The 20,483-nt window shown below is 60.1% G+C and overlaps 3 protein-coding genes across 3 annotated transcripts; 2 read left to right on the top strand and 1 right to left on the bottom strand.

Moving 5' to 3' along the window:
• Positions 1 to 1,611: 1,611 nt before the first annotated feature.
• LOC101919175 (chloride channel protein ClC-Kb) lies at positions 1,612 to 6,866 on the bottom strand. The gene is made up of 19 exons (XM_055799005.1): positions 6,656 to 6,866; positions 6,438 to 6,566; positions 6,199 to 6,327; positions 5,970 to 6,109; positions 5,782 to 5,859; positions 5,568 to 5,646; positions 5,349 to 5,474; positions 5,152 to 5,236; positions 4,971 to 5,072; positions 4,113 to 4,197; positions 3,853 to 4,029; positions 3,682 to 3,751; positions 3,183 to 3,293; positions 2,879 to 3,092; positions 2,662 to 2,795; positions 2,493 to 2,584; positions 2,330 to 2,413; positions 2,111 to 2,197; positions 1,612 to 2,027 (listed from the first exon to the last, which is right to left on the bottom strand). The coding sequence occupies exons 1-19, from the start codon at positions 6,762 to 6,764 to the stop codon at positions 1,989 to 1,991; spliced, it is 2,070 nt and encodes a 689-aa protein (XP_055654980.1). The 5' UTR covers positions 6,765 to 6,866; the 3' UTR covers positions 1,612 to 1,988.
• A 165-nt stretch (positions 6,867 to 7,031) lies between these two features.
• On the top strand, positions 7,032 to 8,606 carry HSPB7 (heat shock protein family B (small) member 7). The gene is made up of 3 exons (XM_005229639.3): positions 7,032 to 7,434; positions 7,544 to 7,677; positions 8,095 to 8,606. Exons 1-3 carry the CDS (start codon positions 7,308 to 7,310, stop codon positions 8,278 to 8,280), a joined length of 447 nt encoding a protein of 148 aa, XP_005229696.1. The 5' UTR covers positions 7,032 to 7,307; the 3' UTR covers positions 8,281 to 8,606.
• A 1,632-nt stretch (positions 8,607 to 10,238) lies between these two features.
• On the top strand, positions 10,239 to 20,060 carry ZBTB17 (zinc finger and BTB domain containing 17). The gene is given in 18 exon segments (XM_055798951.1): positions 10,239 to 10,375; positions 11,721 to 11,819; positions 12,281 to 12,398; positions 14,595 to 14,801; positions 14,970 to 15,158; positions 15,415 to 15,579; positions 15,710 to 15,838; positions 16,293 to 16,531; positions 16,615 to 16,757; positions 17,213 to 17,513; positions 17,628 to 17,715; positions 18,273 to 18,389; positions 18,491 to 18,611; positions 18,711 to 18,841; positions 18,944 to 19,159; positions 19,490 to 19,579; positions 19,674 to 19,909; positions 19,911 to 20,060. Coding segments are annotated over 17 exon segments (2,547 nt in total). The 5' UTR covers positions 10,239 to 10,375; positions 11,721 to 11,813; the 3' UTR covers positions 19,962 to 20,060.
• Positions 20,061 to 20,483: the final 423 nt, after the last annotated feature.

The raw sequence follows: 20,483 nt of genomic DNA, 5'->3' as shown, positions 1-20,483 counted from the left end.
GGTTTAAGGGGGGTTTAAGGGGTTTGGGGGGTGTTAGAGGGTTTTTTAAGGGGTTATCAGGGTGTTTAAGAGGAGTTTAAGGGGTTGTAGTCAGCTCGAGGAGCATTTCCCACCCGGGGCCGATTCTCCTGGGCGAAATCCAGGAGGAATTTGGCCTTTTTACCACCCGCCCCTCGCCCATGCCAAACCCCCACCGGTGGCAGCAGGGCCGGCTGCCCGGGGCCTGCAAAGAACGGGGTGGAAAAAAGCCGGAAAAAAGGTTTGCTGGTGGTTGATTTTCCCAAAACCATCAAAAAGGAGGGGGTGGGGTGTTAGGGGGGACCAGCGTCTTGCTGCGGAAGCTGCCGTTTGGGTGGGTTTCACCTGCTTTGGGGCGTTCGGGCTGCGGATGCTCCATGCGTGTCGTGAGTTTGCTGGGCTCGGTCCCGGCTCAAAGTCCAGCAGCGGGGGGGGGGACACCCCGGATTTGGGGGTGCGGCAGCGCCTTATCTGTTTGCCTATGGCAGGGCCAGGTAAGGATGATGGGGAAACTGAGGCACCGGGCCTTTGAGGTGCCCCCCCCCCCCCCCATGCCTGGCTCGGTTTCGGTGAAACCGTGAGAGCAGGGGTGGGGTGATGGGCAGGGGTGGGGGCATCACCCATGGGTGCTGTGGTCGCCATGCCCCACTGAGCATCTTTCCCAAGTGATCCCATCATGCTGTGAGCACCCTCACCCCACCGGGCATCCTCCATGGGTGCTGTGGACCCCCCTCCCTGTGGTCCCCTCACCCCACCAGGCATCCTCCATGGGTGCCGTGGACCCTGTACCCCACTGAGCATCCTTCCCAAGTGTCATGGGTGCTGTGGTCCCCACTGAACACCTTCTGTAGATGCCATGGACCCCTCCCCATGGTCCGCTCACCCTGCTGAGCACCCACCATGGGTAGTATGGGTGCTGTGGTACCCCTACCCCACTGAGCATCCTTTCCAAGTGATCCCATCACCCTGTGAGCACCTTCGTCCCACTGAGCATCCTTCATGGGTGCTGTGGACCCCCTCCCCATGGTCCCCTCACCCCACCAGGCACCCTCCATGGGTGCTGTGGTCCCCGTACCCCACTGAGCATCCTTCCCAAGGGACATGGGTGCTGTGGTCCCATCACCCTACGAGCACCCTCATCCCACCAGGCACTCTCCATGGGTGCTGTGCCCCCCCTCCCTGTGGTCCCCTCACCCCACTGAGCATCCTCCGTGGGGCACATGGGTGCTGCAGCCCAGCTCTGCTCCCAGCAGCCTCACTCCACCCCAGCCCCCACCCTGGCACCCATCCCAGCGCCCGCCCTGCTTTTGGGGTGTCTTTCTGGTGCTGTCCCTGCTTCACCTCCTCTGGCTGGGCCCAGACATGCCCGCCTCACCCAACCTGCCCCGCCGTGCTTAATTAGCCTGGCAGACTTAATTACATCTTTGTTAGTGCCCGCCACACCCTCCATTCCCCCCCCCCCCCCAAAAAAAAACCACCGCACCCCAGTTGGGGGGGACACCAAAGAGCTGGGGAGGGCTCAGCACCCCCTCGTTTCCCCAGGATCTTGGGGTCACAAAACACTCGCCACCCTTATTCATTGCAATAATTAAGGATAATTATGTGCTGAAAATTATTGGGGGGGGTCCACGGTGGGGGTGTTGCGCAGACTGGGGCACTTCAGTGCATGTCCTAGGGCTGGGCACAGTTTTGGGGTGATTTTGGGGGGTTTTGAGCACTGCTGCAGGGTACGGGGGGGTGACCCCCCCACAAATGAACCCTGTGGTGCTAGGGGAGGAGGAGGAAGGAGAAGAGGAAGCACTGAGGATGTATTTAATACAGGAGGAGACTCTGCCGGAGAACAGCCCCTGCCCCAACCCAGATGCCTGGGTTCCCCTGGGGGGGACCTGCACCACCTGGGGGGCCAGGACCCCCCCTCTTTCCGTGGGTAACATCCCTGGGGAGGGGTCCCTTGTGATCCCCGAAAGTCATCACTTGGGGTTGGCGAGCTCCTCGATCGCTCTCCGCAGCTGCAAGGGGACAGAGAAGGTGGGACGGGGGCTTGTGTCCCCCATTCTCACCCCCTTGTCCCCCCCCTTGTCCCCCGCCTCACCTCCACCCGGCTGACGGCTCCCACCAGCTCCCCGAAGTGGGTGACAAAGATGCGCTGCAGCTTCAGCAGCTCAAAGAGGTGATGGGCCTTGGGGAGGTGACAACAGGGACACGTGGGGACAAAGCCACCCCTGCCATGCTGTGTCCCCTCACCGCGACACAGCACTGGGGGGCAGGGGGTGGTTCCCAGCCCCATCAGGATGTGTGTGTGTCCCCAAACCTGGTGCAGGGAGGTCCATGGTGAGAGTTGGAGCATGATGGGCTCGATGGTGCAGTTGTCCCCAAGCGTCCCTGCAGTGGCCAGCTTGGGGAAGGTGACATGTTAATTTGTGGGTGAAAAAAATAGCTTTTTTGGGTGCATCAGGGTGCTCACCCCTATTTACCTTCTCCCCTGGGGGCGCCTGGGGATGCTTGTGGCTCTGGAGAAAGGTGACCAGCTGGGCTCTGCTGACAGTGCCCACCAGCATGGGTGACCCTGGCGGACAAAGACAAGCCTGGTGACGTCCCTCCACCAGCCATGGTGACACCACCCCCCCATACTCCACATCCCACCTGTGCTCTCCACCACGGGGTATTCGGCATCAACAGAGGCATCCAAGGCCACCAGCACCTCCTCGAAGCCACCACTCTTAACCAAGGTCACCACCCGGCGCTCCATGAACTCCTCCACCACCACTTTGTAGGAACTGGTAAGCCATAAACCCCCCAAATTTCCATCATTTTGCAGGAAATCATCCCAAAATATGGTCTGGGGTGGGGGGATGCTTACGCCATGTGCCGGCTGCGGATGCGGGGTAGGTAGGGCAGCTTCTTGACAATGATGGTGCCATCATAGAAGGATGGTTGATGTTTCTGGGTGATGGCGTTGGCCACCAGCACGGCCAGGATGACGGGGAGGACGTGGCTCAGGTGACCGGTGGCCTCGCACACCAGTAAAGCCGTGGAGATGGCGTGGGTCACTGAGCCTGAAAAGGCGGCTGCACCTGTCGTGGAGAACCGGAATGGGGGGGTGTCAGTGTATGGGCAGCAGGTGCCCCCCACCCATGGGTGTCCCCCCTTCCCCACTGACTCACCGGCCAGGGCGTAGCCACCAGGGATGACGGGGCACAGGTCCCCCTCCGAACGGAGGCCCTGGGGGAAGAGCAGGGCCACCACCTCCCCCAGTAAGCGCCCGATGGCGGCTCCTAAAATGGGGAGGGGGGAAGGTGGGAGACCGCAGGAGCGCCCCCCTCCCAAGTGGTGCAGCTGGAGGTGACCGCCCTCCTGCAGACCCCTCAGGGCTGGATACAACCCCTGTACCCCCACCCTCAGGGTTGGATCTGCCCCCCCACCAGGGCTGGCTACACCCCTGTACCCCCCACCCCCAGGGCTGGCTGTGCCCCCCCCACCCCCCAGGGATGGATACAACCCCTGTACCCCCCTCCAGGCTGGATGTACCCCCCTCCAGGGCTGGATACACCCCTGTACCCCCACTCCAAGGGCTGGTTTCTCCCCCTGTACCCCTCCTCAGGGCTGGATCCCCCTCCCCCCATACCCCGCCTTGGTTCAGGCCCTGCAGACACCCAGCCTCACCGTAGATGAAGATGGGCATGAAGTAGCCAGCAGGCAGGGGCAGGGTGGTGGCCAGGATCAGCATCCAGAACTGGGGGGGGGCAGAGCCCGGCCAAGGCCAGGGGGGTCATCCTCATGAGGACACCATCTGGGGGGGGGCAGGACATAGGGACTGAGGGGGAGTATGGCTACCTTCATCAGTAGGAAGAAAGCCAAGGTGCCGAAGATGGTGGCAGAGGGGTGGCACCACTCCTGCCAGAGCCCTGAAGGGTCCACGCTGTGGGGGTTGGCTACCGAGGAGGCGTTGGGGGCCAGCGTGCCCCACGTGAGGTTGTCAAAGAGGGAGGTGAGATATTCCTTCATGGTGAGCTGGGAGGACAGACCGAGGGCCACCCTCAGCACCCGCTGGGATGTGTCGGGGTGCCCCCGGGAGCCCCCCGCCCCCCACTCACCCTGGAGGCCATCAGCTGCCCCAGCCCAGGCGGGAAGGTGATGGAGGCGATGAGCAGCACCACCAGCACTGTGTAGATGGGCTTGCTGGAGGGGGGGGAGAGGTAGGGCTGGGGGGCGCAGGGACAGATGGGCTGGGGGGGGGGGGGAACCCGTGGATGACTGGGGTGCATGGGGGGGACCTGGGATGTATGGGGTGGATGGGCAGAGTGCAGGGGTGGACACGGGAATGCCCAGGGTGCGTGGGTGGGGGGACATGCGGACACCCAGGGTGCATGGGGTGGGCACCCAGGGTGCATGGGGTGGATGCATGGACACGCGCACAGTGTGTGGCACAGATGCACAGACACACAGGGTGCATGGGGTGGACACATGGACATGCACACGGTGCATGGGTGGATGCATGGACACGCAGGGTGCATGGGTGGACACACAGACACGCACACGGTGCATGGGTGGATGCACGGACACGCAGGGTGCATGGGTGGACACAGGGACACACGCACGGTGCATGGGGTGGATGCACGGACACGCAGGGTGCATGGGTGGACACGGGGACACACGCACGGTGCATGGGGTGGATGCACGGACACGCAGGGTGCACGGGTGGACACGGGGACACACGCACGGTGCATGGGGTGGATGCACGGACACGCAGGGTGCATGGGTGGACACACAGACACGCACACGGTGCATGGGGTGGATGCACGGACACGCAGGGTGCAAGGGGTTGATTCCCAGGGTGGACACGCAGATGCCCGAGGTGCATGTGGTAGGACACACGGACACACAAGGTGCACGGCACGGACACACGGACATGCAGGACGCATGGCGCAGACAGACAGACGCCCGGTACAGACTCGGTGGCCAGCAGCTTGGCCGTGAGCCGGTTCTCTCTGACGGCCGCCAGCAGCCAGCGCTGGCAGAAGAGGTAAGCACAGCCCAGGAGCCCGCAGACGGCCCTGTGGAGGAGAGGGCAGGCAGGGTACAGGCAGGGTACAGGCAGGGTACAGGCAGGGTACAGGCAGGGGCCCCCCTTACCCCAAAATCACAAAAAAGAAGGTCTCCAGGAGGTCGAAGGGGAAATCAATCCTGAGGTCGCTCTTAAAAACAGCGGTGATGGTTTCTGGGAGGGGGGTAGAGGAATGAGCGCATGGTTTTGGGGGGAGCATCCCAAAAATGCTGCGGGGGTGGGGGGTAATGGGAAGAGGGGGCACATCCTGCCCACCCTGCCTTGCCTTGATCGTTGTTGAAGACGGCGAGGAGGCGAAACATGAAGGCACCGCAGGTCGCAGCGAAAAAGCCCCGCCAGTAATCCCGCACGGCGAAGTGGGAGGACATCACCTCGATGCTGAAAAGGACCCCTGGAAAAATGGGGGGGGGGGGCGGGGGGGGGAGGGTGTGTCTTTAGGGGAGGCTTTGGGGGTCCCCAGGGTGGGATGGAGGGAGATCCTCACCGCTGATGGGTGCCCCGAAAACCGTGGCCACCCCGACGGCTTGCGCTGCCACCAGCATCTCGTTCTGCTTGAACTTGTCCTGCAGGGTGGGGGGTGGTTAGCCGCAACCCCAATTTTGGGGTGGGGGTGGGGGTGTGTGTAAAATAAAATCCCCCCCCCCCCCAATTTTTGGGTGGGGAACTGCCCCTCAGTTTTCTGGAGGTGGCACCCCCACCTCATACTCCCTTGTGACCGTGGTCCGCATCTTCCCCAAATACACCGCGGCCATGGCGGAGAGGTGGACAAAGGGACCCTGGGTGGTGAGGTGGGGGGGACACAGTGCTGAGCGTCCCCCCCACCCCCACCCCGGTGCCAACTGAAACTGCCAGCGATGCTGGGAACTGGGATGGGGGGATCCCTCACCACTTTGCCGAGGAAAACAGTGCTGCCGCACGCCAGGGTGCAGGTCAACCCCACCACCTTGGCTCCGAAATTTTGGATGGCCAGGTAGTCCTCCAGCACCACCCCGGTCAGGATGGTCTTCAGCTCTGGGATGCCGGAGCCTGGAAGGGGGAGATCCTGTTAGGGGTCCCCCCCACTACTGGGGGGAGAGTTTTGGGGAGGCGGGAGGGTTGGGGTGCAGGTGGCTCACCTCCCGAGTGCGGGGTGATGCTTTGGGAGAAGCCGGTGGAGAAGGCTGCCAGCGCCATGGGGTACATGGTCCACGAGAGGTACTTGAGCACCAAGATGTCACCGACCTCTTGGTAAAGCCACCAGTGGGCTGGAGAAGAAGCATCGGGAGGGATGTGCCCCTATCCCAGAAGACCACCCCCCCTCCTTGATGAGCCCCCAAACGCCGAGAGAAGCCCCCCACGGGAGGCCCTCCTTTACCCTTGTAGAGCCTGGAGACGAGGAGGTCCATCATGAAGCTGATGGTGGCCATGAGGACCCCCAGCGCGAAGAGGAAATACCAATCCTCCCCCACACGGAAAAGCTGCTGTTTCACCTGCTCCAGGCACCCTGCGGGGGGGGGGGCAACAGGGTGCTGACCCCCCAAAAAAACCCACCCCTCCACCCCCAAAGTCCCCCTCTTTGGGTGGGGGTCTCACCTTGGAGCCTTCTCCGGGCTTTGGGGCAGGGTCTCCAGCTCTGCTCCGACACCAGCACCCTCTCCTCCTCCTTCTCCCCACGCACCCCCTCAGGGACAGGGTGCTCCATCCCGAGGACGTTTTGGGGGACAGGATCCCCCCCGCTTTTTTTCAGCACCCCCTGGCTGGTCCTCCCGCCTTGGCCTCCACTGCCAGACTGAGTTTGCAAACGAGCTCATTAAAAACGACCTTGACGAAGCCGACGGACCCGCTCGGGCCGGAGCGAGCCGGGTCCCCCCCCGCCCCCGCCACCTCCAAGCTCCCAATCCCCAAGTACATCCCGGGGCGAGGAGTATTTAATAAGTATTTTAATTAATTATCATTATTACTCATTAATAACAGGCAGGAACGCCAGCATCGCATTCCACGGCGCTGAGGGGGGAGACGGAGAGGGGAAAAATTTCCACCGTCTCCGGCGCAAGACCTAAATTTAGCCCGTTTTACAAGAGCTCTGGCAGGCGGCCGGGAGCCGTAACGAGGCTTTAAAAGGCTCGTCAAGCCGCCCCCCCCGAAATAACCGGCTCTTCGCCTTCACCGGGAGGAGGACGAGGAAGGGGGCTTCGCTCTTCCTCCCCAGTGGGAGCCGGGGGTGGAGGTGTGGGGGGAGCGGTGGATGAACGTGCAATCCTCGGCTGCTTTCCGATCGGAGCACAGCTTCCACCGGGCAGCGTCGCCCGCCGGCACCATGGAGCTTTTTGGGAGCTTCGTCCGGCCCCGCGGCGAGACCTTGGGGTTCCCAGGTGAGTTGGGGTGGGGGGAACACCCCCACATCGCTGTGGCTGTGACCCCCAGAGGCGTTAGGGGGGGACCCCCACCGAACCGCGGCTGTGACCGCCCCTTCTCCGGCAGCTCGGCCTGGCAACACCGGCGCGGTGAAGACCTTGGGCAACACCTATCAGTTCACAGTGGATGTCACCGACTTCGCCCCCGAGGACATCATCGTCACCACCTCCAACAACCAGATCGAGGTGCATGCCGAGAAGGTGGGTGCTCCCTCCCCTCCCCACTCTCCCCCATTGTGGGGGACCCCAAAATCCTCACGTGGGGGACACAGGGATCCTCCATCTCCCACCCGACTTCCTAATGGCCAAGGCTATAAACCTCAGTGGGGTTTAATTCACCATTTCCTCGCCTTTTGGCCCCGTATTTCACAGCAACAAAGCCCAGGAGACCCAGGAGCTCTGTAATCACCGTTCTCTGAGGCGGGTGCCAGCCAAAAAAAGCACTTTGTCCCCCTGCCGATGCCACCCACGTGCCACCCATCCCCTAGCAGAGATAAACATTACCACCCACACACAAGGCGCAACCGCCAGCCTCACCCAAGGGCAGGGAACAATGAGCCCTTGTCCTGCTTGCACCCCAAAATCGCCCCTTTTTTCACCCATTTTATTTTTTCCCAGCTGGCCGCAGACGGCACCGTCATGAACACCTTCACCCACAAATGCCAGCTGCCCGAAGACGTGGACCCCACATCGGTGTCGTCCTCGCTGGGGGATGACGGCACGCTGACCATCCGGGCTCAGCGACAGCCCGCCAAGCACACCGACCATGTCCAGCAAACCTTCCGGACTGAGATCAAGATCTGAGGGGTCGGGGGTCCCTTCCACTCCCCCCGCCCCCCTTAATTATTTAGGTGATTTGGGAAGGAGGCGGGATGTGGGGTAGGGAACAGGAATGCTCCCCTGCAGGGACCTGTGCTGAGGGGCCGGCGTGGAGAGACGCATCCCATCACCCACTGGAGAAACTCCGGAGGGGAGTCCTGGCTCCGGTGATTTTTAGCTGGTGAGGGTTGATGGGGAAGATCCGGCGTGCCAAGAGCCCTGCCGGGAGTGAGGAGCGAGGTTCCCTTCCCCGACCTTCTGCCAGAGCTTGTCCCTGTATATACAGCTTGTGATAAATTATTGAGAACGCCTGACTGCTGCCTCCTCCGTTTTTTATTGTTTTCTTGATGCATTTCCCCCAAAAGGGCTGCGGGTTCAGCCCCAAGGGGTGTCTCAGTAAGGGGTCCTGCAAGTGATTCCTTCTTCCTGACAAAAACAGGGACAAGGAGCCGACCCAGCTCCCCTCCAGTGCCCGCTGCCCCATTTATTTCCAGCCCGGGGTGACTCATTTCTTCCCTGACACTATTTCTGAGCCATTCCCTCAGCTGTTCGGCCGCTGGCCCACCTGGAAGGTCACCAAATCCTCCTCCTCCCCTCGCCCACCTGCACCCACCACCCTCAGGGAAGCCCCAGGCAGCCCCAGCCGGGATGATGGTCCTAGCCTGGCTGTCAAACCCAGGGGCTTCTTTCTGGGGGCCCAAAAGCTTCCCCAAATCCCCAGCTCCATTTCCCTGTGTGTACAAACAACAGTCAGGCGCCTGTTCAGGGCGAGCAGCTGTTTATAGCTACCACACACTGCCCAGCTCGTGTTGCTGTTCCAGCTCCGAGGTCACCTCGTCCCCACTTGTCTCCTAACGACTCATGACTTGCGTTAACACACCTGCAGCGCCGGACACACACACAAACACACAGCTCATCCAGCAGCTCCTCGGGCCACTGCCGATCACTGAGGGTACTCCCCGCCGCAGCATCCTGCGAGGAACGATGTTTAAAAAGTTTTTTAAAAGCTCTTAATGGTTATAAAAGCCGCCAGAGCACAGCTTAGGGAATTGGAGCCACGGAGGCGAGGAGCAGCCCTGTCGCTGATCCTCTGCGATGGGCTGTGTCTGCTCTGTCACGACATGCCACCCCCGCGTGCCCAGGGCACCCCAGCAGGCCGGGAGCCACCCACGGCGGTCACAGATCGCCACCTAGTGGTGACAGGCTGCTAGGTGGCCCTCACCCATGAAGCTCCAGGAAAGCAGGAATTAAAAAGCCCACTTTTTCACCCCCCCCAAGCCGGCTGGTTTTGCACAGGGGGTAAGATTTGGGGGTAACGGAGAGCGGGCAAAGGCACAGCTCAGAGCCCCTCTCCCAGCAGACCCCGCAGTAGCTTGGGCTTGCTTTGGGCAGGCAGGCCGAAATCTGGCCTTAGGGGGCAACAGATTGCTAAAAGGAAGTTTTATGCTTTTTGGGGCTGCCCGCTTTCCAGCCAGCCGCCTGCACCTGCGCCAAGTCACGGCAGTGCACAGCTGCCATCCCTGCAGGGCCTCTCATGCCACCTGGCCCCGCACGCCCACCTGAGGGGGTCTGCCCGCACAGAGGCCGCACTTCAGGCAGCATTAACAGCTGTCGGCCCTGCGGACCTGCGGGGAGCACAGGGCCGGCCCATCCCCTGCGGCCGCCATCATGGCAACTGCCCGACGCGTCGGCCCGCTGGCACGCCTAGGGCTGCGGGCAACCCCGGAGCGGGAACGAGAGCCCTTAGGGGTACACAGCATGGCGGAACAGAGCCCCTCACCCCTCAGGGAGCCGCAGGGGCCGCGCCGGCGGTCCCCGCCGCCCAGCCGCCCCGCACTGTCATGGCGACGCGCCTGAGGGGAGCGCGGGAGGGCGGGGAGGGGGCGGGGCCACGGCGCAGCGCGCAGGCGTAGTTCGCGCACCGCGCGTGGCCGCGCATGCGCGGCGGGGCGGCCGGTGGGCGGGGGAGGGCGACGCCGCTTCCGCCCGGCGCCAAGATGGCGGCGCCCTTTGTCTGGTCCGTGTCACGGTGAGCGCTGCGGGCGGCGGTGTGAGGCCCCCGCCGGGCCCGGCATGGCAGGTAGCGGCTTGGGGGGGAGGGGGGCTGTCCGGGGGGGTGGCTGGAGGGCCTGGGGAGGGGGCTTTGGAGAGTTAGGGGGGCTGGGAGGGGAAAGGGGCTGCGGCCCAGCTCGCTGCCTGGGGGTTCCCCCCTAAAAAGGAGCCGTTTTGAGGGGCGCCCGGGTGTGCGGCCCCCGGTGTTGTGAGGGCAGGCTGCGTGGGGGTCCTGCCGTCCCCTGAGCAGCGCGGGGGGCGGCTGTGGCAGCCCTTCTGCCCCCGGATTTGTGTGCCCCACTCCCTGTGACCCCCCTCAGGCGCAGAGGCCTAGGGCGGCTGCCCTGAGGGGAACGGTGGGCTGCTAGCGCTCGGCAGGGCCCTCGCCAGCCCCCCCCTCACCAGCATGGCCCTGTCCAGGGGGGGTGTCCCCCCACGGAGCCGTGGGGTGCTCTGGGGGGAGGTCAGGAGTGAAGCCCTGTGCCCCCCACGCGTGGGGCAGCCACCGCCCCCTCAGGACACGGTCAGGCGTCTCGGGGGGATGCAGCCCTGACAGCCAGCGCTGTGCAGGATGAGTCCCCTCATGCCACACGAGCTGTCTACCTGCGTGTCAAGGACGTCGCCGGCAGAAGAGTGGAGAAAACTTCAAAGCTTCGTGCAGCAGCTCAAGGAAAAAAGGGTTTTTCTCATCTTCTGGCATCATTTTTGCTGTGGTGACAGCCTGTACTGGCTGTACGTGCCCTCTGCGGGTGTCGCTTCTTGGGCACGTTTCATGGACAAGCCACGTTTCCCTCATTGCATTTCTGCGTCAGAAGCTTCCGCTGAAATTTCAGGCATGGGGCAGCGTTCCAAAGGCAGGGTTTTTCAAGGAAGGTGAAGGTTTTGTAGTTCATCATCCGGGTGCCGCAGGAATGGGCGGTTTTCACGGCAGAGCTCGAGGTCTGGCGATGCCTCAGCGGCCGTGCTGGCTCCCTGCCTGCTGCAGCCCAGGGCTCCAGTTACCTGCGGGCAGCCCTGCCTGCACAGCCGCGTCAGGAGCTGCACGAGCGCATCCATGGGACTGAAAACTAAACAGCCAAGGGGTCTGTGGGGGGCCTGATCACTGAGGGGTGTCCAGAGTGTCTCTGCTCACCTTTCTCCTTGTGTCTTTCTTCTTTTAGCTCCTTTTCACCGTGTTTTTTTCATGCCTGTCATCACTTGTCGTTATTTTTCCCTTCCTTACAGCCAAATGTGAACTTGCCTTCTGGTTTTGCTGCTGACCACAGACTCTGGAGTCTATCTGTTTTGTAATTTGTCTTATTAGCATATCTGTACCTTGAATGCTCTTGTCATATCAGCTCTTAACTTTATTTTTTTAACTAAAAATGTTGCAGAATCAGTTACTGGAAATGAGGACAGACAGCTCTTCACAGAGACTGAAAGGATTAGGGCTGCTTTGTTCCCCAAGCTGACACAGAAGAAGGGAGATGACGGTAGGCAGAAAGTAAACCCCCTCTTCCTTTTTATCGTCTCACCATAAGAAGGGATGGCTGGATGGTGACAGCATTGAAAGGCAACGTTTAAACTAGGTTTTTCCGATTTATCGAGTCCTTTTAATAGGTAGCTGCTTGGGTGGCAGGTATAGGAAGAGGTTAATGTCATTAATAAGTGAGAGAGTATAACGGAGCTCATGTGGGAAGCTCCCTCGGACTGTAGCCACTCTGTTTATCTCTGTGAGCACGTGCAGCAGGCGTGGGTGTTCTCATAACAAAGCTTTTCCATGATTAATTGGGTAATGAGAGACTCGACAGCCGCACTGGGGAGAGGCTGGGATGGGAAATGACAGGGTGAAATTGAGGGGTGCCCAGTCCTGGGTCAGTGATGTCAGACCTTAGTGCCTTCGACATGGGAGATTTGGGTTTTAAAATGGAGCTTTTTGTCCCGTTTCTCCAAGGATGGCTGCGTAGAGACTGACTTGAGTACCAGGAAGGGGGAAAGCTCTGGAGGAGAGCCGCAACTGTCTTGCGCGCAGACTTGGTCCTCTGGATATCTCCGCTCCTCGCAGCGCAGGGGTGAGTTCAGGCACCGATCCTGGCTTATCTTTGTTTTTCAGGCAAGGAGCATTTGACACGCGTCCTCAGACAGCACCTTAAACAGCTGACAGCGATGGATTCGCACTAAAGGGAGCTAATTTATTTAGAGGTCAGGTGGACCAGCAATGCCTGATTCGGCATTTACCCTCCCTGCATCCATCCCCAGATCCATCCCTATTTCGGCGCATCCTGTTCGGTCAGGGATGGAGGCGGATCTCAGCACCAGAACCACGAACTGGCTGTGCCCACCTGGTGGCAAGGAACCAGGGTGGCATTCTGAGTGCACCGTGGGTTTTTTGATCCAGATATTTGGGATTTTTAAGGCTTGAGTCAGGGATTTTAGTGTGCAAAGGTGATTTCAGCTGCTGGGGGGACGCTGGGCACAGCGTTTGGGTGTGAGGGCGATATGCAGCTCATCCGAACTATTGCCCCACTGCCTGCGCTTGCTTTGACAGAGCTGTAATGTGACGTTACGGAGAAAACCACAGAAAAGATGGAAGTTTTTTGGAGTTGAATTTCTTGGGATTTTGCTTCCTTTGCAAAGCTGAGGCGAGTCCAGTCAGGGAGTGATAAAAATCATCATTCAGATGCAAAGTGCCTCCTACAAATTACGGAAAATAGCCTTTTAAAGCATCGAACCGTCGTGATTTCTCAGGTCCTGCCACGCAGAGCTTTCTGAGCCTGGAAGGCAGTGGTGGTTGTGTTGCTGGGAAAATCTTCCCCTATTTTTCCAGAGCTTCTTTTACAGACCTTAGTGTCATGCGTGTGCGGGGGTTTAGACAGATTTTGATACAAATACTGATTTTTCTGGCTCTCAAGGGATATATTTTGGGACACGCTTTGGGTGTTGGTTAAAAAGTACCCCACGTTTTGGAGAGCTGGGGAGAAGTGGTGGTGAGTTAATTGCAAAGACAAATAGTGATTTTGGGGAGCAAAACTTTCTCTCTCTGTGTGTGACCTGATGCTGTCAGGTGTCTGGGTTTCTTCATCTCCACTGGGAATGATTTTGGAAGCCAGATCAGTCCTTGGGCAGGTCTTTCACCGAGCACGGTGCTAGCACTCGCAGCAGACAGGAGGCGGCTCCCTCTGCCCGCGGCGCTCGCCTGCTGTGCTTGTGCAGGGCTCCCAGGGATCCAGAGGATCCAGAGGCAGGGACATGCTCGTGGCTGCCTGGAAGCAACCTGGTTTTGTGGATCCAAACCGGTTGCCCTTCCCCAGCTTGGGATTCTCTGGGCTGCTTTTAAGAGCTGGTGAAGTGGAAAAGCAGCTACTGTGAGCTGGAAACCTTCAGGGAGGCACTGAGCATCGACTGAACATTGAAACCAGGAGTGCTTCCCTGGCCATAACGAAACCAGGAGTGCTTCCCTGGCCATAACTTTGCTTCTCCCAGCATCCGGAGCTTTAAGGACTTTAGCTGGACTTTCATTGCCTAGCAAGCGATGAAATGATCCCTTCAGCCCTCCCGGAATCATTTTTGGAAAACGTAGCTGTTTGAAAACCCTTCATTCTCTACCCTGCCCCCTGCAGGTACAGCCCAGGAGAAAACCCAGCTTCTGGCGGCAGATCAAGCTCATGGTGCCCCTCAACCTTTGCTGATGAGGACCTGCTTGAAAAATGGGCTTTCACCATGTTCCCAGCAGTCTGCAGCATTCCTCAGCCGAAGTTGGGCTTCAAGCAGGGAAAACTCCCTCCAAACACATGATAAAAAATTAAAAATCACTCAGTATTGTGACGTGAGCACCTGAAGTGGTCAGGAGCTTGAAGATTCTGATGAACACTTTCTGTGCTGTGCAACAGGAGCGGTGGCACCACCTGCTCACCCGAGGAGTGATGGCACTTGTGTTTTTGGAGGCAGCAGGGATCCTGCTTGCAGCTTGAACCGGTTGAAGAGCAATAAGTGTATTTTAAATGCTGTTAGGATGGCAAAAAATATATTGACTGTTAATCAACTCTCACTCCAGCCCTGTGGTGGCATTGCAGCTGTTACAGGAAAGATTTTGGGGTTGTATTTGGTGGGGGAGGCAGGTGGCTGTAGCAAGGAGCTGAAATTAAGCTTTTTGGGCTGCGTTTTTTAACTAACAGGGCAGGGTTGTGGTTGATCCAGGGCTTTGTGATCTGTCCTGCTTCATGGCCCTTTCTGACGCGGTGTCGGGGTTTGTTTTTCTCCCCCCACAGCCATGGATTTCCCCCAACACAGCAAGCAAGTCCTGGAACAGCTGAACCAGCAGCGGCAGCTGGGTTTGCTGTGCGACTGCACCTTCGTGGTGGACGGCATCGACTTCAAGGCCCACAAAGCCGTGCTGGCAGCCTGCAGCGAGTATTTCAGGATGCTCTTCGTTGACCAGAAGGATGTGGTGCACCTCGACATCAGCAACGCGGCAGGTAGGAAGAGGGTTGCCTGACAGCCCTCTGAGCTGCTTAAACAAAGCAGTTTGGTGCCCAGGGTTTGAGGGAGGCTCATCACCCTGTTGTTTCATGCGCTTTGAGCTTTTCAAAATTGTATGGCTGAGCGGTGAGAGCTTATTTCTGGTTGCATCGCCTCCCTTGCAGGCCTGGGCCAGGTTTTGGAGTTCATGTACACGGCTAAGCTAAGCCTAAACTCCGACAACGTGGAAGACGTGCTGGCCGTGGCGGGTTTCCTGCAGATGCAGGAGATCGTCAGCGCTTGCCACGCTCTCAAGTCCCTCACTGTGCCGGCAGTAAGCCCTGCCGAGAGCCAGCAGCCCCCTGCCCAGATCGGTACGTAGCATCCCCTCATCCAAGGATTCTCAGAATCACCCCACAAAGCAGCCACGTGCTCTGGCCACCATCCAGACCCATCCTGGGTGCATCTGGTGCGCGATGATGTCTGGATGGGGTTTGATTGCCCCTGTGTGGCACCGGCCGTTGAAGAGCTGAAGCTTCCTTGAATCCGTACGGGATTTGGGAACCCTTCTGGCAGCCGTTGAGGTGCCCCTGCATGGGCAGCCGAAGCTGGATCGCTCTTCCCTTGCAGGGGCCGACAAGGCAACCGTCAAGGACAAGGCGTCGGTGACAGAAGCACTGGGTGACCTTGACAAAACCAAACCAGTTCCTCCTGACGCGGAGGGGAAGGAAGAGACGCCCGCAGCCACAGCAGCTCACCCCGAGGCGCAGGTGGAGCAGCTGGGTGGCCAAGAAGGTGAGCCACCAAGGGATGACACCCAAAATCCCGCTGTTACCTACCCCAACACACTGTCCTGCTGCCAGACTCTGCTGTGTGGAGCCTGTGTGTCTCCCCACACGTGCCTGAGACCTTCTGTCGTTTGTAGGGGCTGATGCTGCCATCCAGGATGGCTCCAACGCCAATTTTCCCAGCCACCGGCAGCCAGCGGAGAGCGTCACCGGCAGCGGCAGCACCACAGCAAAGGGCAGCGTCTCTCAGGGTGCCGAAACAGGAGGTGTGTTCGTGAGCGAGGGCGGTGGCCGGGATTTGCTGTCTGCCCATGCCCTTCAGCAGGGCTGAAACAAAGCTGGGCAAGGCTTGAACCCTTGTTTTCCATGGAATTAATTTTGTTAGCGTGAGTTTTGCTGTGCAAGCGCTCTCTCCTGCGAGTCGCAGAGCCCACAGCAGCAGTTTTCACGGGGCAGAGCTAGGAGAGGGTGGGAAATGCTCCTCTGTCTGTACAGGGTTGGGGATTTTAGGGCTAATAATCTGCAAATCCCAGCTGACTCCAGGCAGAGGTCTGGGCACCTGTGTCAAGCGATGGAGTTCCCAGGATTTCCCCGGGCACGGTAGGGCAGGTCTAATCCCCGTTGCCTTAAGCCCAGGCTTAGAGTTAGGAAATGCAGGTGGGGAGCAGCACTTGAGACACAAACCCAATTTGTCACAACCTATTTTTTAACTGCCTACAGAGATGGAGCTGGAAGGGAAGGAGGAAGAGGGGGAGATGACGGCAGAGGAGGAAGAGGAGACTAAAATCCCCAAGGAAGGGCAGCCCCAGCTGGAGAATGGAGAAAATGCTGAAGATAATGAATCGGGGAGCACCGACTCCGGGCAGGAAAACTCGGGTGAAACCCGTCTGCTGCGTTCCGGTACTTACAGCGACAGGACTGAGTCGAAAGCCTACGGCTCCGTCACGCACAAGTGTGAGGTGAGGCCAGCCGCCACCCGAGCGGCGTCTCCTGTCCCCTGGGGAACACCGGGTGTCACCAGCCTGTCTCTCTCTGTCCCCAGGACTGCGGCAAGGAGTTCACCCACACCGGTAACTTCAAGCGGCACATCCGTATCCACACCGGCGAGAAACCCTTCTCCTGCAGGGAGTGTAACAAAGCCTTCTCCGACCCGGCTGCGTGCAAAGCCCACGAGAAGACGCACAGGTACGGTGATGCAGGGGACCAAGAGGTGCCACCAGGCCAAGTGGGGGGGAGAAATGCTTGTGACGGTGCTGGTGGCCGGCTGAGGGTGTGAGCGAGAGGCCAGTACGGCGGCCAGCACCGCTCTGCCTCTCGTGCTGGTCTGGCGGGCTCGGCGCTGTGGGGTTGGAGGCTCCCAGCAGCTCGTTTGGATGGCACCAGGCATGAAAAGACGCTGGCCGGGCCTAAAAAAGTGCGGCTTTTACCGCAAAAGATCAAACCCTTGCAAAATCCATTGGCATGTTGGGGTGGTCAGGAGAAGACCTGCGTTTCTGTCCATCCTTCCCTTTTGCATTGCTTCAAGACATCCCATGGGATCCAGACGGGTCTAGCTGGGGTGGCGGAGCTCGGAGCGGCGCGGTGAGAGCGCGGCACACCAGTTCTTCCCCCCGACGTGATGGCCCCATCTCCTCCATCAGCCCCTTGAAGCCCTACGGCTGCGAGGAGTGTGGGAAGAGCTACCGCCTCATCAGCCTGCTGAACCTCCACAAGAAACGGCACACGGGAGAGGCCAAATACCGCTGTGACGACTGTGGCAAGCTCTTCACCACCTCTGGCAACCTGAAACGGCACCAGCTGGTCCACAGCGGGGAGAAACCGTACCAGTGCGACTACTGCGGGCGCTCCTTCTCCGATCCCACCTCGAAAATGCGGCACCTGGAGACCCACGACACCGACAAGGAGCACAAGTGTCCCCACTGCGACAAGAAATTCAACCAGGTGAGTTGGGCGAGGGGAAGAGCCGGCCCCGCGGCTGTTCGTGTCCCTCCGGGGCCGGGGGGAGATGGGGTGATGGGGGCCGGGGGCTGTCTGCATCCCTCTGTCTGTCCCCAGGTGGGGAACTTGAAGGCTCACTTGAAGATTCACATCGCGGATGGGCCCCTGAAGTGCCGGGAGTGCGGCAAACAGTTCACCACTTCAGGTACCACGGGGTTGGTAGGTGGTGAGGTCCCAGCGACGGAGGTTTGGCTGCCTGGGGGGGCACAGGGACCGCTCCGGGGGGCGGGGGGGGGCGGTTTGGAGCCAGAGAAGGGAGTTCATCCTGGGCACGGGAGGGTTTCAACCTCTTTGCTGTGGTGCCACAGTTGTGGTGCATAAATTTGTCCTCCTCTACGGGGCCAGGCTGGGTTCCCCCGTGGGATTGCACCCCGGGGTGCTCCGGGAAGGAGCCCTTGGTCCAGCCTGTGGGGACAGGGATGTCCCCTCCCCTCTCCTCACACCGCTGCGGAGCCGGAGGGGTCTGGATGAGCCCAACAGCATCTCTCCATCCCCAGATGCCTGTTCTGGCTGTCCCCACCCCCACATTACTGCCTGATCCTGGCCTCTGGCCGAGGTGCAGCCCCCGCTCCATAAACAGCGACGGGCTTTCCCAAGGGAGCCACCTGGGTGCGCGGAAGGAGGGAGGGAGGGAGGGTGCTGGTGTCCCCGTGTCCCCTGGCTGAGCCCCGTGTCCCCTGGCTGAGCCCCGTCTGCTCTCAGGAAACCTGAAGCGGCACCTCCGGATCCACAGCGGGGAGAAACCCTACGTCTGCGTCCACTGCCAGCGCCAATTCGCCGACCCCGGCGCGCTGCAGCGGCACGTCCGCATCCACACCGGTAGGGACACAGCTCTGCTCTTTCCCAAGGGCTTTTGGGGAGATTTTTGAGATAATTTTTTTATATCAATTCCCTGCCCACCTTTCCCTTTTCTCCCCCAGGAGAGAAGCCATGCCAGTGCTTGATCTGTGGGAAGGCCTTCACCCAAGCGAGCTCCCTCATCGCCCACGTGCGCCAGCACACGGGGGAGAAGCCCTACGTCTGCGAACGCTGCGGCAAGAGGTTAGGGGCCGCTCGTCAGTTTTAGGGGGGCTCTGGAGGTTCCAGGGTGTCATTGCTGGGGAGGGGGCTGGCGGTGACCACTGTGTCCCCCCGCCCCAGGTTCGTGCAGTCGAGCCAACTGGCCAACCACATCCGGCACCATGACAATATCCGACCCCACAAATGCACCGTCTGCAACAAAGCCTTCGTCAATGTGGGCGATCTCTCCAAACATATCATTATCCACACCGGTGGGTACCGCCAGGGCTCCCAACAGCCCCCCAAACCATTTAACTGCCCCCTCCCCAAATCTTTAACAACCCCCCTCCCCAAATTCCTCATCTCGTTCCCAGGGGAGAAGCCGTTCCTGTGCGACAAGTGCGGCCGAGGTTTCAACCGGGTGGACAACCTGCGTTCCCACGTGAAGACGGTGCATCAGGGCAAGGCCGGCATCAAAATCCTCGAGCCGGAGGAAGGCGACGAGGTCAACATCGTCACGGTGGCTTCCGATGACATGGTGACGCTGGCCACCGAGGCGCTGGCGGCCACCGCTGTCACACAGCTCACAGGTGAGCCGGGGGGTCCTGGGAGCCATCCCCAAAGGGACGTTAAACCATGGGGAGCAGCTTGGGGTGTCCCCAAAGGGACGTTAGTCCAATGGGGAGCGGCTTGGGGGTCCCAAGAGCCCCTCCCAAAGGAGCCTGGAGGCTTATCCATGGGGTGCAGCAGCCATTGCTGTGGCTCGAGGCTGGGAAATGTGGTGGCCTGCCTGGAGCCCCTTCCTAAACACTGTGCTGGGCAAAATCCAGCGTCCTGCTCCAGCCAGGATGTGCCCCCCACATGTCCTTGCCCCCCACTCAGCATTCCCAACCCCCCACCCCCCTTCTCTCCCCCTGCAGTGGTGCCGGTAGCCGCTGCCGTGACGGCGGATGAGACTGAAGCACTTAAAGCTGAGATCACCAAAGCAGTGAAGCAAGTGCAAGAAGCAGGTGAGAAAGGGAAGGGGAGGGGGGCGGCTGCCTCCTTGCCCCGCCCCCCCCATCCACCCCAGGGTGTGTGTCACCCCCCTCTTTCCCCTCACAGACCCCAACACCCAGATCCTCTACGCCTGCGATTCCTGTGGGGAAAAATTCCTGGATGCCACGAGCCTGGCACAGCACGTCCGCATCCACACGGCCCAAGCCCTCGTCATGTTCCAGGCTGACACGGACTTTTACCAGCAATACGGAACCGCCGCCGCCTGGCAAACGGAGCAGGTCATTCCCGCCGGAGAACTCCTCTTCCGAACTCGGGATGGTCCCCCCGAGACCCCCGCCACCCCCCCTGGCTCCCCAGCCCACAGCTGGGGAGGGTCAGCCGCCCCCCGAGTGAACTCCCCCTCGCCTTTATTTAAAAGACAGCTGCTTGGAAATGGTGTAAAAAGTGTATTTCTGGAAGGAGAGAGATGGAATAAATTGCAATATTTTCTAATGGCTGATGCTCGGGGGGGCGGGGGGGGAATGGGACACAGCACAGGCATGTTGTGCCCTGCCCCCACCCTGTGATGCTTTGGGTCTGGTCTTGCTGCGAGGGGAAGGAGCTGGAGCCCATCTGGGATTACTGAAATACTTGTTTAATTGCTAACAAGGGTGAGATATGTCGAAAATCAAGCCGAGAAAGGGAAAAAAGGTGGTTCAGGATTTGCACTCCCCAAGAGCAGCCAGGAGCGGGTTTGGGGTAAAGGGGGAGAGCCCCCGGCCCTGCTCGGGCCCCAGGCTGAGGGCAGTGCATGGCCTGGTTTGGGTTAAAAGAAGGACAAAAAGGTGCTGCTGGTGCTGCAGGATGAAGATAGGTGTGAGTAGCTCAGTCCCAGGGGTCTGGGGGTGCGGCTGGGGCCAAGGGCCCCCATGGGGT

This window comes from Falco peregrinus, chromosome 3 (genome assembly GCF_023634155.1).
Source record: "Falco peregrinus isolate bFalPer1 chromosome 3, bFalPer1.pri, whole genome shotgun sequence".
Classification (NCBI taxonomy): domain Eukaryota; kingdom Metazoa; phylum Chordata; class Aves; order Falconiformes; family Falconidae; genus Falco; species Falco peregrinus.
Note: the sequence above shows the minus strand (reverse complement) of the source record. Positions and strands in the feature narration are given on the sequence as shown.

What these genes read in the sequence shown, in the direction of transcription:
- LOC101919175 (XM_055799005.1), bottom strand. Translation starts at nt 6,764, where the DNA reads ATGGAGCACCCTGTCCCTGAGGGGGTGCGTGGGGAGAAGGAGGAGGAG. An exon ending in AGCCCGGAGAAGGCTCCAAG is followed by an intron (nt 6,567 to 6,655) that starts GTGAGACCCCCA and finishes CCCCCCCCGCAG; the next exon opens with GGTGCCTGGAGCAGGTGAAA. An exon ending in TTTCGGGGCACCCATCAGCG is followed by an intron (nt 5,475 to 5,567) that starts GTGAGGATCTCC and finishes CCATTTTTCCAG; the next exon opens with GGGTCCTTTTCAGCATCGAG.
- HSPB7 (XM_005229639.3), top strand. Translation starts at nt 7,308, where the DNA reads ATGAACGTGCAATCCTCGGCTGCTTTCCGATCGGAGCACAGCTTCCAC. An exon ending in CGAGACCTTGGGGTTCCCAG is followed by an intron (nt 7,435 to 7,543) that starts GTGAGTTGGGGT and finishes CTTCTCCGGCAG; the next exon opens with CTCGGCCTGGCAACACCGGC. An exon ending in TCGAGGTGCATGCCGAGAAG is followed by an intron (nt 7,678 to 8,094) that starts GTGGGTGCTCCC and finishes ATTTTTTCCCAG; the next exon opens with CTGGCCGCAGACGGCACCGT.